At 27.7% G+C, this 24,942-nt stretch overlaps 1 protein-coding gene across 1 annotated transcript; it reads left to right on the forward strand.

The window, feature by feature from the left end:
• The first annotated feature begins 16,557 nt into the window (after positions 1 to 16,557).
• On the forward strand, positions 16,558 to 17,694 carry LOC145800028 (uncharacterized). The gene is made up of 2 exons (XM_082889685.1): positions 16,558 to 17,421; positions 17,509 to 17,694. The coding sequence occupies exons 1-2, from the start codon at positions 16,558 to 16,560 to the stop codon at positions 17,692 to 17,694; spliced, it is 1,050 nt and encodes a 349-aa protein (XP_082745811.1).
• The last annotated feature ends 7,248 nt before the right edge of the window (positions 17,695 to 24,942 follow it).

Below are 24,942 nucleotides of genomic sequence, written 5' to 3' on the forward strand. Positions count from 1 at the left end.
TTTGTGAGTGTTTATATTTATCTAATTTCAATCATATTAAAAAATAAAATTATAAACAAAAGGAGATAACTTCAATCATACAAATCAAAATTTTTTTAATGCTATCTAATCATCATCAATAATTAAAAAAATCAATCACAAATTAAGTCAATTGATAATTAAAAAACACAATAATTTAATTTTCAAAAAACATAGTGAGTTAAAAAGATCAATTACAATTTTTTGTTTTGGTCAAAATACAATCTAATCATCATCAATAATTGGTACATTATGTGACCCTAATGAGTAAAATCCATTTTGTTTTTCAAAAAATACAGTGAGTTAAAAATTAAATCACAAATTAAGTGAATTGATAGTTAAAAAAAACACAATAATTTTTTTTCAAAAAACACAGTGAGTTAAAAAAATCAATTATAATTTTTTTTTTCAAAATACAAATAATCATTATCAATAATTGGTACTTTAAAAATAAAATAAAATCAAATAACAAATATTTTTATGCTATCTAACTACAATCATATTTTTTTCATAAATAATTATAAAGAAAAACCATTAAAACAATAAATAAAAGAGTAAATCACATTAAAAAAAGAACTATTGAACAAACTACAATTACATCACATTTTTTCCATAATAAAAAAAATAAATAAATGAAAAAAAAGAACCATTGACTAACTACAATCACATTAAAAAAAAAGAGCCATTGAACCACTACAATCACATTTTTTTATTTGTGAGTGTTTATGTTTATCTAATTTCAATCGTATTAAAAATAAAATTAAAATAGTAAATAAAAAGATTAAATAACATTAAAAAAAACCATTGAACTAACTACAACAATCATATTTAAAAAAAAGAGCCATTGAACAAATTACAATCACATTACATTTTTTCCATAATAAAATAAATAAATGAAAAAAAAGAACTATTAAAATAACTACAATAACATTAAAAAAAGAAAGAATCATTCAACTAATTATAATTACATTTTTCTCATTGTGATGGTTTATATTTATCTAACTTCAATCATATTAAAAAATCAAAAATAAAATTAAAATAGTAAATAAAAAGATTAAATAACATTAAAAAAAAATCATTGAACTAACTACAACAATCATATTTAAAAAAAAAAAAAGTGCCATTAAACAAAGTACAATCACATTACATTTTTTCCATAATAAAATAAATAAATGAAAAAAGAAACTATTAAACTAACCACAATCACATTAAAAAAAAAAAGAATCATTCAACTAATCATATTCACATTTTTCTCTTTGTGAGGGTTTATATTTATCTAACTTTAATCATATTAAAAAATCAAATCATAATTTTTTATTCACTAGACAAATCACAAATATTTTTATGCGCTATCTAATTACAATATTAAAACAGTAAACAAAAAGAAAAGTCAAGAAGGAGAAAACAAAAAGAAAACTTACTATTTGCATACGTGGTCACTGAAGTTGAAAGTGTAGAAGAGAGAAGTCAAGAAGGAGAAAACAAAAAGAAGACTCATTGTTTGCAATAGGTATCTGAAAAGTTAAAAAGAGTGTGTGTATTGGAGAAGTTAAATAGACGTAGAAGAATTTAATAAGTGCTAAGTTTTTTTTTAAAAAAATCAAAAAAATCAAGAAATTAAGGTTCAGATATTGGAACTCCAACAAAACTTGTGGATTAGAGATAGATATAAATAAATAGATAGATATAGATATAGATATAGATATTTATATTTGTTTTAAAATTTTTTTAATATACAAACTATTTGTTTTGGAAAAGGTACTGCAGTAATTATAAGAGAAGTCAAAAAGTCTTATAGGTTGAGAGTAGTTAATAAATGCTGAGGTTAATTTTTTTTTTAAAAAAAAAACAAAAAATTAGAAAATTAGGATTGACATATTGAAGCTCCCATAGGGCTTGGGGTTAAAAACCCCCATTTTGCTTAATATATAATACTAGCCTATCACCCGTGCTATGCACGGGATAATTATAGATATTTATATTTGTTTTAGAATTTTTTTAATATATAAATTATGTTTTTTAAGATTTTTAATAAAAATAATTTTACAATTTTATCACTAACCATAGTGTATGGGAGAAGTTGAAAAGGGTACTGCAGTAACTATACACGGATTGTATCTATAATTATTTATATGAGGGGATTTTAAATACTGGTTAATAGATTTTAACCAAATCAATAATTGCATGCATGTGGAAAAACATGTGGATTGAACAAAGTTAATAAATGCTAATCAAAGGATAGATATTGATATTTTTTTTAGATTTTTTTAATATATAAATTATGTTTTTTAAAAAAAAAAATTAAATAATTTAACAATCTTATTACTAACCATAGTGTATGGGAGAAGTTGAAAAGGGGACTGCAGTAACTATACACAGATTGTATCTATAATTATTTGTATGAGGTGATTTTAAATACTGATCAAGAGATTTTAACCAAATCAATAATTGTAAGCATGTGGATTGAAAAAAGTTAATAAATACTGATCAGGAGATTTTGACCAAATCAATAAATACTGAGTTTTTTTTTTAAAATAGAAAATTTAGAAAATTCAAATTGGGATATTGGAGTTTCTACAGGCCTTGGAGGTTAAAAACCCCATTTTTTTTAATATATAGTATAGATAGATAGATGGGATAATTATATATATTTATTTTTGTTTTAGATTTTTTTAATATATAAATTATGTTTTTAAAGATTTTTTATAAAAATAATTTAACAATTTTATCACTAACCATAGTGTATGAGAGAAGTTAAAAAAGGTTTTGCAATAACTATGCAGAAGTTATATCTATAATTATTTGTATAAAGGGATTTTAAATGGTGATCAGGATATTTTAACCAAATTAACAAATGTAGGCAAGTGGAAAGACATGTGGATTGAAATAAGTTAATAAATGCTGATCAGGAGATTTTGACCAAATCAATAAATGCTAAGTTTTTTTTTAAAATAAAAAATTTAGAAAATTTAGATTGGGATATTAGAGATCCTACAAGCCATGGGGTTTAAAAATCCCCTTTTGCTTAATATATAGTATAGATGTGTTAGACTTTTTAAGGAATTAAATATCTTCTTTTTTTATTATATTATATTAAAGTTTAATATTTTGATAATAATCATATATTATATTAAAATTTAATATTTTGACAATAATCATATGTGTTGGACTTTTCAAGGAATTAAATGTCTTCTTTTTTTTATTATATTATATTAAAGTTTAATATTTTGATAATAATCATATATTATATTAAAATTTAATATTTTGATAATAATCATATGTGTTGGACTTTTCAAGGAATTAAATATCTTTTTTTTATTATTATATTATATTAAATTTTAATATTTTGATAATAATCATATGTGTTGGACTTTTCAAGAAATTTTTTTTGTGCTTGTTCTTAATGCATTAAAGTGTTATTATGAGGGATAATAATCATATGTGTTGAGACTTTTCAAGGAATTCATATGTGTTGAATTTTAAAGAAATTTTTTTTATACTTGTTCTTAATACATTAAAGTGTTATTATGAGGATAAGACTTGGGGGTTGGGAGAAGTTAATAAATGCTAAGATTTTTTTTTTTAAATCAAAAAATCTGAAAATTTAGATTGAGAGATTGGAGCTCCCACAAGGCTTGGGGTTAAAAACCCCATTTTGCCTAATATATAGTATAGATAGATAGATAGATAGATTGATAGATAGATAGATATATCTTCTTTTTTTTTTTTGTGGTTTCTATAGGGTATTTTTTTTTTTTCAATTTATTTAAGATGGAGTTGTGGATATCTTTTTTTTTAAATTGAATTTATCTGTGGTTTTCATTTGTTTTTAATTATTATTATTTAGGTAAGTTATGATGTGAGTTAGATATGTGATAGACATGTGAGTTTTATTGATTTAAAGTTTATTTAGATAAACTTTAAAGATTTTTTTTTCGTTTTATAGTTTTTTTTGTTATGTTATAATATAATATATAAAATATAGGTAGATATCTACAACTTTAATAAAAAATATTATCTGATTTTTTTGAGAAGAGAAAATGAATGCAAGTTTTAATATTTTTTTTTGAAAATTTGTGAGAGAGATTAGGAGGGAGAGATTATGAAATATTTTTGTTATTAAATAAATAAATCAGTCAATAGTTTTTTTTAATCTATTTTGTAAATTAAAAATCAATAATTTTGGAAAATTGATTAATTTTTCTCATTAAGTGATTTAAAATTTTGATAGATATACATAAAAAAAATACATAATTATATTATTAAATCATAATTCAAATTTAGATGTTATATCTTTTTGAGATCTATAGTTAAATTCTTATTTTTTAAAAAAAATTTTTGTGTGTAACCATAGTATATGGGAGAAATTGAAAAGAGTGTTGCAATATTTATGAGAGAAGTCAAAAGAGATTGTGGGGTGGGAGAAGTCAATAAATGCTGAGGTTGGGTTGGGAGAAGTCAATAAATGCTGAATTTTTTTTTTTTAAAATCAAAAAATTAGAAAATTAGGATTAGGAGATTGGAGCTCCCACAGGCCTTGGGGTTAAAAACCCCCTTTTACTTAATATATAATATAGATATAGACTAGCCTATCACCCGTGCTATGCACGGGACAATTATAAATATTTATATTTGTTTTAAACTTTTTAAGTATATAAATTATGTTTTTTAAGATTTTTTATAAAAATAATTTAACAATCTTTTCACTAACCATAGTGTATAGAAGAAGTTGAAAATGATACTATAGTAACTATGCAAGGGTTGCATCTATAATTATTTGTATAAGGGGATTTTAAATGCTGATCAGGGAAGTTTGACCAAATCAATAAATGCTAAGGTTTTTTTTTTTAATAAAAAAATTAGAAAATTCAAATTGAGATATTAGAGCTCTCACAAGGCTTAAGGGTTAGAAATCCCTTTTTTCCTTATATATAGATAGATATATAGATAGTGGTAACCCGTGCTATGCATGGAAGTTTATAAATTAAAAAAAAAATTATTATAATTATTAGATAAGCTTTAAAGATTTTTTTTTAGTTTTTATTTATTTTTTTTATGTTATAATATAATATATAAGATATAGATAGATATCTACAATTTTAATAAAAAATATTATCTGATTTTTTGGGAAAGAGAAAATGAATGCAAGTTTTAATTTTTTTTTTTTTGAAATTAGTGCGTGAGATTAGGAGGGAGAGATTATGAAATATTTTTGTTATTAAATAAATAAATCAGTTAATATTTTTTTATCTATTTTGTAAATTAAAAAATTAATAATTTTAGAAAATTGATTAATTTATCCCATTAAGTGATTTAAAATTTTGATATATATATTTAAAAAAATACATAATTATATTACTAAATCATAATTCAAATTTAGATGTTATATTTTTTTGAGATCTATAGCTAAATTCTTATCTTCTTTATTTTTGTGTGTAACCATAATGTATGAGAAAAATTGAAAAGGGTGCTGCAGTAATTATGAGAGAAGTCAAAAGGGATGGTGGGTTGGGAGAAGTTAATAAATGTTGAGGTTGGGTTGGGAGAAACAATAAATACTGAGGTGTTTTTTTTTTTTTGGGTTAAATCAAAAAATTAGAAAATTAGGATTAGGATATTGGAGCTCTTACAAGGCCTGTGAGTTAAAAATCTCATTTTGCTTAATATATAGTATAGACTAGCATATTACCCGTTCTATACACGGATTGTGTTTACAATTATCTATATATGTGAATTGTGATTTTTAAATGTTTTCCTTTTTTTTTATTTATTTTAAATGTCTTCTTTTTTTCCTTTTTTATATTATATTGAATTTTAATATTTTGATAATAATCATATGTGTTGGACTTTTTAAGGAATTAAATGTCTTTTTTTTATTATATTATATTAAATTTTAATATTTTGATAATAATCATATGTGTTGGACTTTTTAATAATTTTTTTTTATGCTTGTTCTTAATGCATTAAAGTGTTATTATGAGGGATAATAATTATATGTGTTGGGACTTTTTAAGGAATTCATATGTGTTGGATTTCAAAGAATTTTTTTTATATTTGTTCTTAATGCATTAAAGTGTTATTATGAGGGTAAGACTTGGGAGTTGGGAGAAGTTAATAAATGCTAAATTTTTTAAAAAAAAATCAAAAAATCAAGAAATTTAGATTGGGAGATTGGAGCTCCCACAAGGCTTGGGGTTAAAAACCCCTTTTTGCTTAATATATAGTATAGACTAGTCTATCACCCGTGCTATGCACGGGATAATTATAGATATTTATATTTATTTTAATATATAAATTATGTTTTTTAAGATTTTTTTGTAAAAATAATTTAACAATCTTATCACTAACCATAGTGTATGAGAGAAGTTGAAAAGGGTACTGTAGTAACTATACACTAGCCTATCACCCGTGCTATGCACGAAACAATTATAGATATTTATGTTTGTTTTAATTTTTTTATAATATATAAATTATATTTTTTAAGATTTTTTATAAAATTAATTTAACAATCTTATCACTAACCATAGTGTATATAAGAAATTAAAAACGCTACTGTAGTAACTATGCACGGGTTGCATTTATAATTATTTGTATGAGGGAATTTTAAATGCTAATTAAGTATTTTGACCAAATCAATAAATACAGGCATGTGTATTGAAAAAAGTTAATAAATGCTGATCAGGAGATTTTGACCAAATCAATAAATGCTGAGTTTTTTTTTTTAAATCAAAAATTCAGAAAATTAAAATTGAGATATTGGAGCTCCCACAAGGCTTGGGGTTTAGAAACCCTCTTTTCCTTAATATATTTACAATTATCTATATATGTGAATTGCAATTTTTAAATGTCTTTTTTTTTTAAAAAAAAAAAATGTCTTCTTTTTTTCCTTTTTTATATTATATTAAAGTTTAATATTTTGATAATAATCATATGTGTTGGACTTTTCAAGGAATTAAATGTCGTTTTTTTTATTATATTATATTAAATTTTAATATTTTGATAATAATCATATGTGTTGGACTTTTCAAGATTTTTTTTTTTTTTTTTTTTTTTATGTTTGTTCTTAACGCATTAAAGTGTTATTATGAGGGATAATAATCATATGTATTGGGACTTTTCAAGAAATTCATGTGTTAGATTTCAAAGAATTTTTTTCATGCTTGTACTTAATGCATTAAAGTATTATTATGAGGGTAAGATTGGGGATTGGGAGAAGTTAATAAATGCTAAGGTTTTTTTTTTTTTTTTTTAAATAAAAAAACTAAGAAATTTAGATTAGGAGATTGGAGCTCTCATAAGGCTTGGGGTTTAAAACCCCTTTTTGCTTAATATATAATCTAGACAAGCATATCACCCGTGCTATGCACGGATTGTGTTTATAATTATCTATATATGTGAATTGTGATTCTTACATGTCTTTTTTTTTTTATTTTTTTTTATTTTTATAAATGCCTTATTTTTTTCCTTTTTTTATATTATATTAAAGTTTAATATTTTAATAATAATCATATGTGTTAGACTTTTCAAGTAATTAAATGTCTTTTTTTTTAAGTATATTATATTAGAGTTTAATATTTCGATAATAATCATATGTGTTGGACTTTTCAAGAAATTTTTTTTATACTTATTCTTAATGTATTAAATTGTTATTATGAGAGATAATAATCATATGTACTGAAACTTTTCAAGGAATTCATGTGTTGGATTTTAAAGAATTTTCTTAATGCTTGTTCTTAATGCATTAAAGTGTTATTATGAGTGTAAGACTTGGGGGTTTGGAGAAGTTAATAAATGCTAAGGTTTTTTTTTTTTAAATAAAAAAATCAAGAAATTTAGATTGGGAGATTGGAGCTTCCACAAGGCTTGGGGTTAAAAACCCCATTTTACTTAATATATAGTACAGATAATAATATATAATATATATATATAGAGAGAGAGATTATAAGATGAGAGAACTAAAGTTCTATCTTATTATAATGGAGGAGATCTTATAAAAAAAATGTGTAGACATGAATGCCCTCCTATTTTATTGTGTATACAATTATCTATATATGTGAATTGTGATTTTTAAATTTTTTTTAAATGTCTTATTTTTTTTCTTTTTTATATTATATTAAAGTTTAATATTTTGATAATAATCATATGTGTTGGACTTTTCAAGAAATTAAATATATATTTTTTATTATATTATATTAAAGTTTAATATTTTGATAATAATCATATGTGTTGGAATTTTCAAGAATTTTTTTTTATGTTTGTTATTAATGCATTAAAGTGTTATTATGAGGGATAATAATCATATGTGTTGGGACTTTTCAAGGAATTCATATGTGTTGGATTTCAAAGAATTTTTTTTTATGCTTGTTCTTAATGCATTAAAGTGTTGTTATGAGGGTAAGACTTGGGAGTTGGGAGATGTTAATAAATGCTAAGATTTTTTTTTTAAAATCAAAAAATCAGAAAATTTAGATTGAGAGATTGGAGCTCCCACAAGACTTGGGGTTGAAAACCCTTTTTTGCTTAATATATAATATAGATATAGATAGCCTATCACCCGTGCTATGCACGGGATCATTATAAATATTTATATTTATTTTAGATTTTTTTAGTATATAAATTATGTTTTTAAAGATTTTTTATAATAATAATTTAACAACCTTATCACTACCCATAGTGTATTGGAGAAATTAAAAAGGATACCGCAGTAACTATGCACGGGCTGTATCTGTAATTATCTGTATGAAGGGAATTTAAATGCTGATTAGATAATTTTGACCAAATCAATAAATTCAGGCATGTGGAAAGACATGTGGATTGAAAAAAGATAATAAATGCTGATCATGGAATATATATGTGAATTGTGATTTTTAAATGTTTTCTTTTTCTTTTTTCTTTTTTATATTATATTAAAGCTTAATATAATAATCATATGTATTGAATTTTTCAATGAATTAAATGTCTTGTTTTTTTATATTATATTAAAGTTTAATATTTTGATAATAATCATATGTGTTATACTTTTCAAGGAATTTTTTTTTGTACATGTTCTTAATGCATTAAAGTGTTATTATAAGGGATAATAATCATATGTGTTGGGACTTTTCAAGGAATTTTTTTTATACTTATTCTTAATGCATTAAATTGTTATTATAAGGGTGAGACTTAGGGGTTGTGAGAAATTAATAAATGCTAAGGTTTTTTTTTTTAAATCAAAAAATCAAGAAATTTAGATTGGGATATTAGAACTCCCACAAAACTTGTGAGTTCGAGATAGATATAAATAAATAAATAGATATAGATATAAATATTTATATTTGTTTTAATTTTTTTTAATATACATATTATTTGTTTTGGAAAAGGTACTGCAGTAATTATGAGAGAAATAAAAAAGTCTTATGGGTTAAGAGAAGTTAATAAATGCTGAGGTTAATTTTTTTTTTAAAACAAAAAATTAGAAAATTAGGATTGGCATATTGGAGCTTCCACAAAGCTTGGGGTTTAAAAACTCCCTTTTACTTAATATATAGTATAGATGTACTTAGAGTCCACACTTTAAATAATAATTTAAAAATCTGTGAGAGTTATTCATAAACAAATTTAAAAAATTGACATGATACATTCTTAAAGTACGTTTGGCATTAGCTAATGTAGCAAACTTTTTTGTGTTAAGACTTTTTTAACCGCGTTTGGTTTTAATTTTTTGATTTTTTTGACTTTTGTGAGAGAAAAAGTGTAATGATTATGGATTAGATGTGATATTTTATCTTATTAGCTTATTTAGCTTTTTTTTTTTTATAATCATTTTGTAATTTTTTAGCCCTAGAATGATAGCCAAACCAAGGCTTAATTTGTATGCAATGATAAATTATTTTTATTTCAAAATTTACACATAATCAAATAGTTATGATATGCAAATTATATCATACGTCATAAAATTTAAAATTCATATATTTTTTATTTAAATAGTTGAATCTCAATTGTAGGAGTGTGCAAAAAATTACATAACGTTATTAAAATTTTATTAAATATTTTGAACGTTCATCTAAACATTTTAGAATTTTAAATTAGATATGATTAAGATCACCTAAGATATGAATAAATTTAAATTAATAAATTTTAAAATGTGTAATAATAGATAGTTTTGAATTAAATATGAACAAAAGTTAAACTTACATCTTCAAAAAATTTGAATTTCATATGATACAAGTATGATTACAATTTTATTTCAAAATTTTCATATAAATATTTTCAAAATTTTAAATTATATGAGATAGATGAATTAGTAATTTTATTACATGTGTATTTCTTAATTTTTAAAACCATGAAATTGACAATTTTATATTAATTTTGAAGCTCCTTTAATTTTTTTTTTTAAAAATATTTTATGAGAGAGAATAGATTTTGACAAATAAAAAAGGAGATTGTTTTTTTTTTTAAGAAGCATAAATTATGGGATAATTAATATTTTTATAATTATTGATTTAATGGATTAGTCAATAAAATTTTTTAAAATTATATTTTAATTCAAAATTTAAAAAATTTAATTAGAAATGTAAAACTACTGCAAAACTTTTCATAAAAAGTCACTTTGTGAAAAGTCACTTGGTTATAATATACAATAAAGAAATTTTTTTTTTTAATCCCTTAAGATTGCTCATAATTAGGCTTTGTTTGTCATAACCTAAAAAACTCAAAAAGTTAAAAAGTCACTATCATATTTAAGTCACATCACATTTCTACTACATCACTTCAAACCCAACTCATATTTCATAAAAAGTCAAAAAGTACACTTATTTAGATTATTCCAAACCACCCTTTACTCACTTCAACCATATCCTTGATCAATGATGTGAAACCAAACACTAAGATCCTAGTGTCTCTATTAGCTTCTCTTCTCTTTGCAACAATTAAAATTTAAAAAGTCATTTATTTTTGAGGCATTTATATACAAGTCCCATTTTGTGAACTTATAATCCATTAAGTCATAGATAAAATTATTTGCTCCTTCAAGTCCCATTAATTTTTAATAGACCAATTTACCCTTGCAAGACATGCATTCTTTCTTCTCCCCAGTCTCAAATCTCTGAAAATCGTTTCAAACCTTGAATTTTCCTCCTTGAGATTGCTTTTCTCTGGTAAATTTGTTTCCCGGAAACTTGTTTTGGGTTGTAAAAGAGCCAGGAATCGAAGTCGTCCGAACACCATGACCGGGTCGATTTCAAGTTTTGGTTACAGGGGAAGTAGTAGTGATGAAGGTGTTAGAGTTCTTCAACAAGATTCTTCCATTCATGGGTCCTCTGAGTTTCTCCCAAATTTCACTGTCGTCAGACTTGAATCCACCCTCAATCGTTTGGTTCGTATCTATTTGTTTTTATGAATTTTCCAACTCATGTATATGCATAAGGAATTGAATTTTAACTTCTTGTGCAGTGTTCTAGTATTGAAAAGCTTTTGATTTCTTTTTTCTTATTCTTTTTTTTTTTTTTTTTATGGTTTGAAACAATTTGCATGAAAAAAATAGATGAGAAGCTGTTATGTAGTGTGAAGCAACTATAAAATAATGGTAGATTTTATGTGATCAAGCAAGAAGAGAACACATACCTCAGGACTTGATGTGATTTGCTTCTGTGTCATATCGAGCTTCGATTTCTCCAAAGTCACCGCACCAAAAGCACCAAAAAAATTGAGAGGTCTCTCAAAATTGATAATATTCTCAGTTCATACTAGAGGAAAAAAATTAAGAAATTTCTTAATTTTGATAATTATATACTGAAATCATTCTCTATTTTGAAAATTGAGAACATTCTCAGCTTTGAAATTGAGAACATTTTCAGTTTTGGATTAAAGGACAAAACGTCTTTTTACTTATAAATGAGACTTATTGATTCAAATTTTTTTTGACAGTATCTAAACTACTACCAAATATGTAGATAAGATTTTTTGATAATTAATTTTTTATTTTTTAATAAAATGATCTAGGTCATTAAATGTTTTTAAAATATATCTTGACCATTTTAGGAAGGACGCCAAATAGAAAAAGCAACAAGAGGATCCTTGTTCAACCCAAAGAGCCCCTAACGTCGACGTGGCATGCGCCCAACACAACCCCCCCCCCAATCAACACGGTTGAAATTCTTGTGGACCCCATTATAGTGGGGACCTCCACCGTCCAACATTCAAATCAAACCTTTTCCATTCAAAAATGCTAGAGGCCCCAAAAATTCTACCAAAAATTCAACCAAATGTCTCACATTGGTGTGGGACCCACATGGGACCCACATTGTGTGGGTCCCATACTCATGTAAGACATTTGATAAAATTTTTAGTAGAATATTTGGAGTCTCTAGCATTACTTTTTCCATTTTATGTACCTACACATTACTCATCTAAAAAAAATAAATACTAAATTATGAGAAATGCTTTGGAGCTTTAAAAAAAAATTCTAGGAAAACTCTAATGGAAGAGACTCATTTATGATGTGATGTTATAATTTTTATTTTTTTATTTTTTTTCAATGCCGCAGGTATAGAGTTTTATTTAAAACTCTGTACTTAGAGCTCTCAATCACTGCCCCTAAATTATATTTTCATATTTAAAATAATTATGCTTCCTCCGTTTCACAATAATAGTTTTTGTTTTTTCATTTTTTGAGATTTTAATTTTTTAGTGTGATATGTAATTATTATTTTAAAATCGAATCAAAATATATTAATTTAGGGCTGGGCTTCCATTCTGTCCGTGATCAGACTGGAAGGTACTGTTAGGCCCGTGGGGGTCCACCACGGGTCCTGTTTTGATAATCGGAACGTTCAATGTGTAGAACTCATCGAGTACTATATGCTTGTAAAAAATCACATTGATCGGATATCGATAGCTATCTCATCGGATTAGATTTCTGTCAACTGTTTATTTTTTCATAATCTATTTTTTTTTTATATAAAACTGATTTGATCACGTAGCTATCAATAATCGATCAATGCGATTGTTTATAGGCATATATGACTCGACGAGTTCTACACATTAAACGGTTCCGGTTATCGAAACAAGACCAGTGGTGGGTCTCTACGAGCCCAACAGTACCCTCCAATTCGATCACAGACTGAAAAGAAGTCGGCCCCTTAATTTATTATATTGTCCATTTTATTTGCATTATTAAATATATTTATAATTACTCTTAAAGGATAGTTTTAGAATTATCTAAAGATTTATGTTTTGACTTTTTAAAATAGACATATTTTGGGACATTTAAAAAAAAAAGATAAACAAATAATATGAGATGGATGGAGTATTAAATTGTTTTAAAATGTTAACTCACATGATATTAAATTTAGTTTTTCTTAATAATTTGTTAATTATATAGATAAAAAAATAATATTCTCATATTTTTATATTAAAATATATATTTTTTCCTTAATATTTTTGCCTTCACACTATCTATATTAGTTTTGGTTTGTTCAACATTATCAAAAGAAAAGTTAGTATAATTATATTCAAATATTAAGACTTATTATATATATATATATATATATATATATATATATATATATATATATATATTTCAAATCTCAAGAAAGTCAGTTTAATTTATCCAAAAAAAAGTATATACACAGGAAATAGTGAATCTTGAATTGAAGGATATGGAGCGTATTGAAGTGGGGAAGAAAGCTGGGCTATAAAGTACAGTAGCAGGGGTGTAGATAGGAGTAAACATGGTTAATTATGAAGTTGCTCTCATGGAATGTTAGAGGGTTGGGTAGGTTGGAGAAGAGAAGCAAAGTGAAGAAGCTCTTAAAGGAGAGGAGTGTAGACATGGCTCTGTTCCAAGAGACAAAAAAGATAGAGTTCTCTGAGGAAGATGTCAGATCTATATGGGTTAAAGCTAAAATGGAGTTTATGGTGGTGGATGCTGAAGGCTCGGCAGGAGGGTTATTATGTATATGGGACCCAGATGTATTCCAAGTGAAGGATTGCTGCAGTAATAGAAGGTTCATCCTATTATCAGGTACTTTATTCCATCTGTTCAATTGTGTTATTATAAACATTTATGCTCCGAATGATGTCGGCTCAAGAGGGAAACTGTGGAATTGTTTATTGAAACTGAAGGAGGAGTATCCTGATCCTTGGTGTTTAGGAGGAGATTTCAACGAGATTAGACAGATTGGGGAAAGGAGAGGGTGCTCAAGAAGGGATAGAGGTATGAATGAATTTAATGAGTTCATTGATAAGTGTGAGGTTTCTGAATTACCTTTACTTGGAAGGAGATTTACTTGGTGTAATTCATTTGCTAGGGAGAAGTGGAGCAAAATAGATAGAGTGTTAGTGGATCCAAAATGGCTTGAGGTGTTCAAGTTAAAGTTATGGGGTTTGCCTCGTTTGGTTTCGGATCACTGCCCTCTCCTTATGATGGAGGATGAGAGGGATTGGGGCCCAAAGCCTTTTAGGGTTCTAAATGCTTGGTTTTTGCATAAAAATCTTAGAAGATTCTGGGAGTCTAAATGGGGAGAGGCCAGTGTTGTGGGCTGGGCTGGTTTTATTCTGGCACAGAAGCTTAAGTTCTTGAAAAATGGTCTTAAAAGTTGGAATGTGGAGGTGTTTGGTAATGTTATAAATAAATTGAAGTTAGTAGAGGGTGAGCTTCATAGTTTTGATCTGCTGGCTGAGGTTAGAAACCTTGATGGGGAGGAAAAAATGAAGAGAAGTAAGGCTAGGGCTGAAATGTGGAGGTTGAGTAGGATGGTGGAGTGGCTATGGTTGCAAAAGTCTAGGCTTAACTGGGCCATGAAAGGGGATAAAAATACAAGATTTTTTCATGTCGTTACAAAGTGTAGAACAATAAGAAATGAGATAAACTCCATTTCAGAAGGGGAGGTGGTGTTTGATGATCCAAGCCAAGTGAAGAGCAAAGTGCTGGAATTTTTTAAGTTACAGTATGCAGAACTATGGCCTTCAAGACCTGTGTTGGGGGGTCAGTTTCCATCAGTTGAAGGCAGGGTGTGTTTCGGACTGCTAGAAGCAGAATTTACAGAATCAGAAATTAAATCTACAGTGATGGATTGTGATGGGAATAAAGCACCAGGTCCGGATGGGTTTAATTTGCTATGTTATCAAAAGTTTTGGAAGGTGATGAAGGGCGATGTCATTAATTTTGTGAAAGAATTTCATACGAATGGCAAATTGGTTAAAGGTATAAATAGCTCTTTCATAACCCTCATTCCGAAGAGAGATAATCCAATAGGGCTTTCTGACTACAGACCAATAAGTTTGGTAGGTTCCATGTATAAGATCATAGCAAAACTGTTGGCAAACAGATTGAAATCCATAATGCCACATATTATTAGTGAGCCCCAGTCTGCATTTCTAAGCGGGAGGAATATTCTAGATGGAGTACTTGTTGCTAATGAGGTTGTAGAGGGTTGGAAGAAGGCCAAGAAGAAGGGTGTGCTCATTAAGCTGGATTTTGAGAAAGCATATGACTCTATTAATTGGGGTTTTTTGTTTGATATGTTCTCCAAGTTTGGGTTTGGAACTAAATGGATTAATTGGATGAAGGAGTGTGTTACAACTGCAAGGGTCTCAGTACTCGTCAATGGTTCTCCTACCGAAGAGTTTAGCCCTCAAAGGGGGCTAAGGCAAGGTGACGCTCTATCCCCTTTCCTGTTCAATTTAGTAGCTGAAGGCCTACACATGTTGTTGAGTAGAGCTCGTGAGCTAAACCTAATCAAAGGGGTAAAAGTAGGTTGTGAGGGGGTGGTGTTAACTCATTTACAGTTTGCGGATGATTCACTTTTATTCAGTGAAGCAGAGGTGGAGGAGGTGAGGAAACTGAAAAGGGTGCTAAGGTGCTTTGAAATCATGTCGGGTTTGAAGATAAATTTTCACAAGAGCGTGGTTTGTGGTGTGGGTGTTTCTGCGGAGATGATGAATGATATGGCTGTAATCCTAAATTGTAAAGTTAAATCGTTGCCACTCACTTATCTAGGGATGCCACTAGGCGCTAATCCAAGGAGGCTAGCTACTTGGAAACCAGTAGTGGAAAAAGTGAAAAATAAACTAGCTGGGTGGAAGAGGAAGATGCTGTCTTTTGCCGGAAGGTTAATACTGATTAAATCAGTATCTTCAGCTTTACCAATGTTTTATTTATCTTTGTTTAAAATGCCTGAAGGGGTTGCTAAAGAATTGGAGAAGCTTCAAGCTAATTTTTTATGGGGTGGTTCTGATGCGAAAAGGAAAATTCATATGATAAAATGGGAGGAAATGTCAAAAAGAGTAGATCAAGGTGGTTTGGGCATTAGAAATTTGAGGGATGTAAATAAATGCTTGCTAGTCAAGTGGTGGTGGAGGTTTGGTAGCGAAAAGGATGCTTTGTGGAAAAGAATCATTTGCAGTAGATATAAGATGAAGGTGACTAGTTGGATTCCATCTTTAAATCCATCCATTGGGTACTCAGCGGTGTGGAATGGAATTGTCTCGGTTGCTGAATAGAGTAGCAGCTTAAAGGAGTTTTATTTGCATAATTTCAAGCTGAAAGTAGGGGATGGAATGCGGATTAGATTTTGGTCAGATGCTTGGTGTCAATCTGTGTGTCTGAAAGATGAATTTCCAACTCTGTATCGGTTGTCTTTGGAAAAAAGAGAGTGCTTGAGAGTCTTGGTTGATAAAAAAACCATAGCAGGGGCTTGGTCTCTTGACTTTAGAAGACAGCTATATGACTGGGAGGAGATGGAATTGGTTAGGCTCAATAATTTCCTGGTAGCAGCCCCTGATCTATGTGTTGAGTGTGAAGATCATCCAGTTTGGGCAGCTTCATCTCTTGGGATCCTAAAAACAGCAGAATTGTATAGTTTTATTGTGAGTAATGCTGGTGCCACCCTGAGAATTACTAAATTGTTGTGGCTCAAACATGTCCCTCCTAAGGTACAATTGTTTGGGTGGTTTGCTTGGAAAGGGAGAATTAAGACCAGGGAGTTTCTACAAAGGCTGGGAGTGATCTGTGAAAATGACTCCACAGTTTGTGTGTTTTGTAACAGCGAAAGTGAGTCACTGAACCATGTCTTAATATGGTGCCCATTTGTGTGGAACATATGGACTGAAATGCTAAAGTGGTGGGATGTCCAATCTGCTTTGCCATGCACTGTGGAGAGTCTCCTCCTGTGGTGGGCTGGGGGGAAGTTAAAGAAGAAAGAAAGGTTGATTTGGGGGGCAATTCCACTGGCAGTGATGTGGTCAGTATGGAGATGCAGGAATGAGTGTGTCTTTAGAGCAACTCCCCCAAATTTAGAGGATATCTGTGAATTAATTAAAATCAGGATTGCTTTCTGGGTAAACCCATATCTAAGAGACTTTCAGTTCTTTGTACAGGATTTTGGAACCAATATGAGGCAAATAAGGAGGTGTTTGGGAGGGGTAGGTGCAATGGAATGAACAGCTGCTGTTGTGATGTAGGGAGCCTCTGCTGTAGTGTTTGTACTGTGTTGACTTGCATCTGTGTAGTGTAGATATGTTGGTATTCTGAAGGTTGGAAATTCTGAATACGAACAGAGGGGTAGGTATCCTTACCCAACTCTGCACCTGTGCAAAATTGAAGTTTATATGCTGTGCAGTCTGTTTGTTCCTCCTGGTATAGAACCAACAGTGGTTCATCTACTTTCATGCTGTCCAGATTTATCAGTTCAATGATTTATTCTGCTCTGAATCAGGATCCTCTAGCTCATATCAGCAAATTAATGATGGGCTTTGCTTATTGATCCGGAGAGGTATTAAGATGGTTGTTCTGATCTTCTAGTCTACTCTGCTGATCTGTCAGTCTGTTTGTATCTGTTCTGATCTGCTAGTCTGATCTGCTGATTGGTCTTGTTGATTTTGGTAGAAGCTGGTAGGCTCTAGCTCTTGGTGAGCTTGATTCTGCAGTTTGAGTGCAGATTGGTGATTTCAAGATCTCTATGTTGGACCGTACTATAGTTGTTATTTTGTAAGGTTTGCTGGTTGCATATGATATCTTTCCTTTGGCTTGGTTCTCCAATTGCAAGCACATGTTCGTTTTTTATGTGTCTGTGATGATAATCAGTTTTGGTGTTGGTCTCAAAGGGCTGGTCTCAATCTGTGTGCTGCTTTTTGCTATGAATCTGTGTGCTCTAGCTCTTATCACCAAATTGATGGAGGAGTTTGCTCAGTGTTGGTGTTTATGTTCTGTGCAATTTAGCTGGTTTGTAGTATGTTTGAGTCTTTTATGTTCCTTTTTGTATTGTTGTTGGGCTCTCTCCTTTTTGGAGCTTGGAGCTTCAGTATGTTCCAAGCTCCTCTTTATTGATGTCCTGTATCCTTCTTGTATACTTTCATCAATAAAGATTTCTCTTTGCCGATCAAAAAAAAAAAAAAAAAATACTACATTTTTATAAGTAAACATTGTTTTAGAAAGACAAGTCAAACTATAACCCTATTATTTTGTATATAAATTTTGATTTTTTTTTTGGTTTACATATTATTTATTTTTTTAAGGTGAAGCAATGTAGTGAATCATTCACTAAGTGACACACATCTAAAAAAAAAAAATGGGGAAAATTATATGCAGATGGGAGATTAAATTTTTTTTACAGATATATGGGGTGCAGGTATGTGCAAATAAAAAATTGTGAAGGTAGAAGTGTTACTAGCACCACCTATGTATTGGTAATTTTTTTTTTTCCCCTACCTACACGTAATTTCTCAAAAAAATGCATTGAGATGTACAAATAAGTATACTGTATTCATGACTCATGACAAACCAACATCATCTTTGGATGTCCAAATGTTTTTTTTTTTTTTGATGGAATTACAAATCCAGAAATTTTTATTCAAAATTTATCCAAAAATAATAATTAATGGTTGCAAGTCATTTCATTCCTTGATCCTACATTTTAACAATTTGATCTCTATCATATAAATTAATTCTTGACAAATTCTGAGACTGTAAATCTGATTCTTAACTATTTCATTTTCTTTTAGATGATGAAAAGAAAATGATGTTTATGTATTGAATAATGTTACTGAATTTTTTTTAGACCCTCAAAATGATGCTTATGTATTGAATAATTTTACATATCTATTCTTATTTATTCTGAATTTATTGTGTGGTTATGATTGAATTTGTGTGGTATGAGATCCATGTATAGAATAAATTTGAATTACAAGATGTTATTCTGAGGCCTATTTTGGGAAGTGGTTTTTTTTTTTTTTGGGCTTATTAGCTTATATGAAAATACGTGTAAAAAAGTAAAGAGTTGATGTGATTTAAATAAATTAAAAAAGGGGTGTTTGATGACATGATTCAATACTTAAAACTAAATGTATCAAATGATAATCAATTAAACTCGTTTGATAATTATAATTGATATCACTTAAAAATTTAAATGCCTATTAAAATGTAGGTTAAAATTTAAATTTTTTTAAGTCAGATCAAATTTACTTAATTTTGATTGAATTTATAAAACACTATTATAAACTCATTATTACCACCACTACCACCACCATCGTACTGCTACCACCACCAAAATCATTACTACTGTCGTTGCTGCCACCACCACTACCACCACTGCTACTACTACCACTATCATCATGCCACCTCCACCACCACCACTACCATTACTACCTTTACTACAACCACTATCATGATATTTTTATTCATTTTTTCATTCTCCTCTCTTTCTAAAACTTTTCAAAAACCTAAATCTTGACCCTCTCTCTCTACATTTTCTCCTAGATCTGTTGATCTCTCCGCCCTAGTGTCTTTGGGAAAATGGTAGAGCATCTTGAGAGCTCCATTTTGATCCGAATATACTTTGGTTTCGGTGTCTTTGAAGTCTCATCCTTGTTTGGCTCATCTTCTCTCTTCGAGGTAGGGATTTTCTACACCTTTATATGATATTTAACTTAGTTATTTATCATTTTTGTAATAATGGTGTAATTTGGGGATGTTTTGAGCAAGCCTAGGGTTTGGGTTCAAATTTGAAAAGAAGTTTTTTTTTTTTTTTTTTTTATTTTTTTTTTATTTTTATGAATGAGAAATAAATGGGTATTGGTTTGAATATGAGATCATGTGTGTAAAAATTATTGATTTTGGTACTTGATTTGATATTTGGGAAAAAGGGGAATTTGCCCTAAAATGATATTAATATTTATTTTGTATAAATAAATGAAATTGGTATTGTAAACATGAAATTGGATGAGTATTGAAATAGATAGTGGGATTGAGTATGTAATACTTCTCACTTTTGGAAATTTTGAATAAATTATCTATCTTGAGATTGTATATCTGTTTAGAAATATTTGTATTGGGCTATCGGTGGAGGAAAACTTTAATTGCTGTAGAAATTGCATGAGGATTAGGTGAATTGAAACTAATCCATGGTTGGTTATCACTGAATATAATCATGTTTTATATACATTGCACATATATGATTGTTTGGGAGGAGAAAAGAGATGTACTCCATGTATAACTATATTTTTAAATACATTGTATATGTATGATTGTATGGGAGGAGAAAGGGGATGGACTCCATTGAAATTAAGTTGGCCAGAGTGTCCTGGGTAAAAATCTCGAAATTATACATAGATGCCGATCTCGCGGACGAAATATCCGTAAAATGACAGTTTAGAGTGTTTATGTGTTAATTGTATGATTAGAAAACCATTGAGTTATAGTCTCAGTTGGGATGTGGAGAGATAATGAATTTGACTCATGAATTAAGAAGAATAAATGAACCTAAAACAAATTGAAGGACAATGGATTAAGACTTGAAATTGGTATCTTACGATTATATGAATTTGTGAATGTTTTATCACGGGCATTGTATATTCATAATGTATTTATATCTTTGCTAAATTTCATATACTGTGTTAGATTATTCCTACTGGGCTTTGGCTCACCCTGTTTGGAGAAAATCATTTTCAGGTGCTGGTGACATGCCTCCCCTAAGGCAGTAGTTTGGAGAAAGTTTGGAGCAAGAGCTTCATTTATATTTTTTTGTAATGCCTATTTTGTATAGCCAGTGGCTTAACTTGTATAGAGCGAGTCTCTCTTTTGTTGTAATCAAGTAAAGGCTTGGAAAGATGTAAGCCAATAGGTAGGGCATTTATTTATGTTAAACCTTTTGTACTATTAACTCTATAGAATGAAAGAACGTTACACTCTGATTAATGCAGTATTTATATATGTTTTTAGTTTGATTTATGATTATATTTTGGGGGCGTTACACATTATATATATTTACACAATAAAAATGTTATATAGATTATCAAAAGTTTCATTGCACCAAATAAATTCACAACTTATTTTAAGTTAATAATTTAAAATTTTACTTATACTTTATAACCATTTTGTGGGTCATGCCAAACATTAAACAAAATTTAAAAAATACAAGGTGCATTTAGATTAGGGCCTAAGTTACATACGCTTAACAATGACGTGAACATGGTGCACTAACACGTGGATAGTTTTTCTAAATAAATATTTGCTAAAATTTTGAATGAGAAAATTTTGTTTAAAAAATAGGTTGACAATTAGATTTAACGCATATTTGATAAAACTTAATTATTGATTTTGCAATGCTAAAAGTTTTAATAAAGTATAAATTGTTAAATTATATAAATTTATTCATAAATTTTAAATGTGAAAAATGCTTGGAGTATTTGAAAATATTAAATATATTCATAAATATTAAAATTTCAAAAGTTAGAAGAACTATTTGATCAAGTATAGAATTTTTTTAATAAAAATGGTTTATTAATAAAGTTGTTTTATACATATTTAAAATGTATCATGTCTATTTTTTTTTTTTAAAAAAGTTTTTTTTTTTAAAAAAAGTTTGTGATTAACTCTTAAAAATTTATAAAACTCTTATTTGAAATGAGGATTATGCATAAATTTATTAACAAATGAGAAATTTTTTTTTATAAATTCACATATAGTACATGCATTACCTTTTATTTGAACCAAGCTAACTAAAATGGTCTAACACATTTTCAATCAAATACACAATAAAAAAAACATAAGCCCATGGGCTAGAGTTAAATTGTTTTATGTACATATTCAGTTTAATTTATTTGTTTAGTATATTAGTTCTAAATTTTTTTAATATAAAACAATTAAAAAATATTAAAAATTAAAAATTAAAAATGGTCTATATGGAGTTCAAATTAAGAAAATGGCTATAGGGTTTGCAAAATATTCAATTGGTCTAACCTTTAAAATATTAGTAAATATAATTAACTAATATTTAATGAGACTATTTTAGAGGTTATACCTAGCAACCTAGAAGGATCAAAATCATCGAAATCTTATTTAAGAAGTGGGTTGAAATTGGGGTCACTGATATTCTATTTTTTTTTCTATTTTTTATTTATTCTTTAATTTTGATTTATTGATAAGGTAATTGATTTTACATAATAGATATGAGATAGTTGATAAATTGAAAAACTAAAATTACGAGATTCATCAAAGCGAAATATATTTATATTTTATCGTAAATATAATTATTATATGAGAACTAATTAATATTAAATAAATTTTATTTTATATTATAAATAAAATTTTTGTTATAATTTAATTTTAAAAATAATTTTTAATTATTTATTTTAATCCGTGTATAGCACGGGTATTATACTAGTATTAGTATAAAGGAAATGGTCTTTTTAACCCACAAACCTTGTAGGAGCTCTATTATTTCAATTCTAATTTCTTAATTTTCTGATTTTAAAAACAAAAACCTTTCCCCCCTTTTCTGATTTTTTTTTTTAAAAAAAAAAAAAAAACTTGTCCAAAAAAAAACCTTTCCCAAAACAAAACCTTTCCGCCCTCGCACCTATTACCTTCATTCAACCCTATTACTACCACAGCAGCCCAGCATCCTTCCTATCCCTAGCAGCAGCCTTCCTATCACTGGAGACTTTTCTTGGGCAGCCGTTTCTCTAGACTATTCTTGTATTTTCTTCCAATATTTTTATTTATTTATTTATTTTTCTCTGTATGTGTCAATAGGTAGGAGAAAATTTATAAATATTAAGATAACTATTATCATAATACGCGTGCTATGTACGGGTATAAATAAATAATAAAAAATTAAATAGTAACATAAAATTTTTGTAAAATTTATAAGAAAAATAATTTAAAATCAATTAAGTTTTAACCTTTTTAAAATTATTTTATAAATTTAATTGTGTTTTCTAAGTTTTTAAAAATAAACAATACATATCATAGTTTAATTGGTAAAAAAATTATAAATTACAAAAACTACATTTATGATAAAAATTAATACATCTCGCCTTATGAGCTCTGTAATTTTAGGTTATTCTACGTCCAAATTTATGTGATAATATGGTAAATCACATTTGTTAATGTACTAATTATCTATTGTCTATTTTGTCTAAAAATTTGCCTACTCATGTTTAAAAATTGTAATTTATCCTTATGTCGCAACTCTCATATTAAAATGGATAATGGTTAATTTCTCAAGTTAGAGTTAAGGTAGACATTAAAAGTGATCTAGAAGTTGGTTAATTCGACTTTTATGCCAACTTGACTTTAAATTAATCACAAAAAAAAAAAAAATTCTTCGATAACCAACTCATAAACCACTTGACCTATTTACGTACTAAATTGGTAAATACATATCTATTAGCACTTTTTGTAATAAAAATTAAAAATGTGAACATATTATTTATTTTAATTTTTAAACTTGGATAAAATTTTAATATATTCATATTTAAACTATTATTCATATTTAAACTATTAAATGAATATTCAGGTATATTTATGTATGAAAAAAAACTATCTAAAATTTAGTCAATCTGAACTACAGAATATGTTTTAGTTCTAACTTTGAATCTTATTTAAAAAATTTATGAGATAATTACTAGAATCATTTAGTAATAATAATAAATTTAAACTTATATTTAAATTATATCATGGTTTGTTATGTTGTGACCGATATGAGCTAGATAGAATGTGTCAATATTTTAGCCTAGAAACTGAGTTCAAATTGATTTTTATGCTAATTCTTGGCTCAAGCCCTGTCCTTAGAGAATTATTTTGGTTCATGTACAATCAATGAGTTATTTGGTCCACTTATTTATTTAATTGAGTTATTTTGACACCCAAATTTTTTAGACGCTGCATGTATTTTTTAGTTTTTAAAAATAAATTTTTTGATTAATATCTTTAAGTAAATATTTTTAAAATTTAAAATTATATGAGACTAAAGTTATATTTAAGATTTCTTTTTAAAATTTTAAATTTTTTAATTAGATATGGCTAGATTTAAAAAAAAAAAAACTTTCTATAATAAGCTTTTTTAATTATGAAATTATATATACAATTAGATGGGGCAAATTAGATTATTGGAGGTTTTTTTTTCCACATTTACAATCGAAGAAAAAAGTAAAAACTTACCATATTGATTTTAGAGTATTTACTGAAATGGTAAGAAAGCTATTGATAAAATGGAAAGAACCAATAATATAATTAAAAATGTATTTTTTATATTTAAAAATTAAAAAAAATAGAAAATTAGATTAGAATTTTGAACTTTGAACTTTGAACTTTGCTTACATCTATTTAACAAAGCAAGTGAATATTTTAAAATGTCCTATGTGTCATTGTGAATGGTGATGATTAATTCAATTTAACAGTTGAAATTGTCTTACTTGAAATAAAGATATAATTGGATTCATAGGGTGACATAAGCCTAATTAATAGTTAGTTCGGTATCCCCCCCCCCCCCCCTCCCTTCTTTATGAAAAGAAAAAGCTGGGTTACAATGCATAATTTTTATACAAAAATTATATACAATAAGAATAATGCTTGGGACCCCCTTTTGGGGGTCACCCCCTCACCCCCTTTGCCACGTGGCGGGTGGTGATTGGAGGAGTAGGAAAAAAAAGAAAAAGAAAAAG

Source organism: Camellia sinensis, chromosome 9, assembly GCF_055761805.1.
Source record: "Camellia sinensis isolate YWXY chromosome 9, ASM5576180v1, whole genome shotgun sequence".
Classification (NCBI taxonomy): Eukaryota; Viridiplantae; Streptophyta; class Magnoliopsida; order Ericales; family Theaceae; genus Camellia; species Camellia sinensis.

Bases quoted from the DNA above. Each gene is read 5' to 3' on its own strand.
- LOC145800028 (XM_082889685.1), top strand. From the start codon at position 16,558: ATGCGGATTAGATTTTGGTCAGATGCTTGGTGTCAATCTGTGTGTCTG. The intron at 17,422-17,508 runs GTAGGTGCAATG...GCATCTGTGTAG, and splicing joins TAAGGAGGTGTTTGGGAGGG to TGTAGATATGTTGGTATTCT.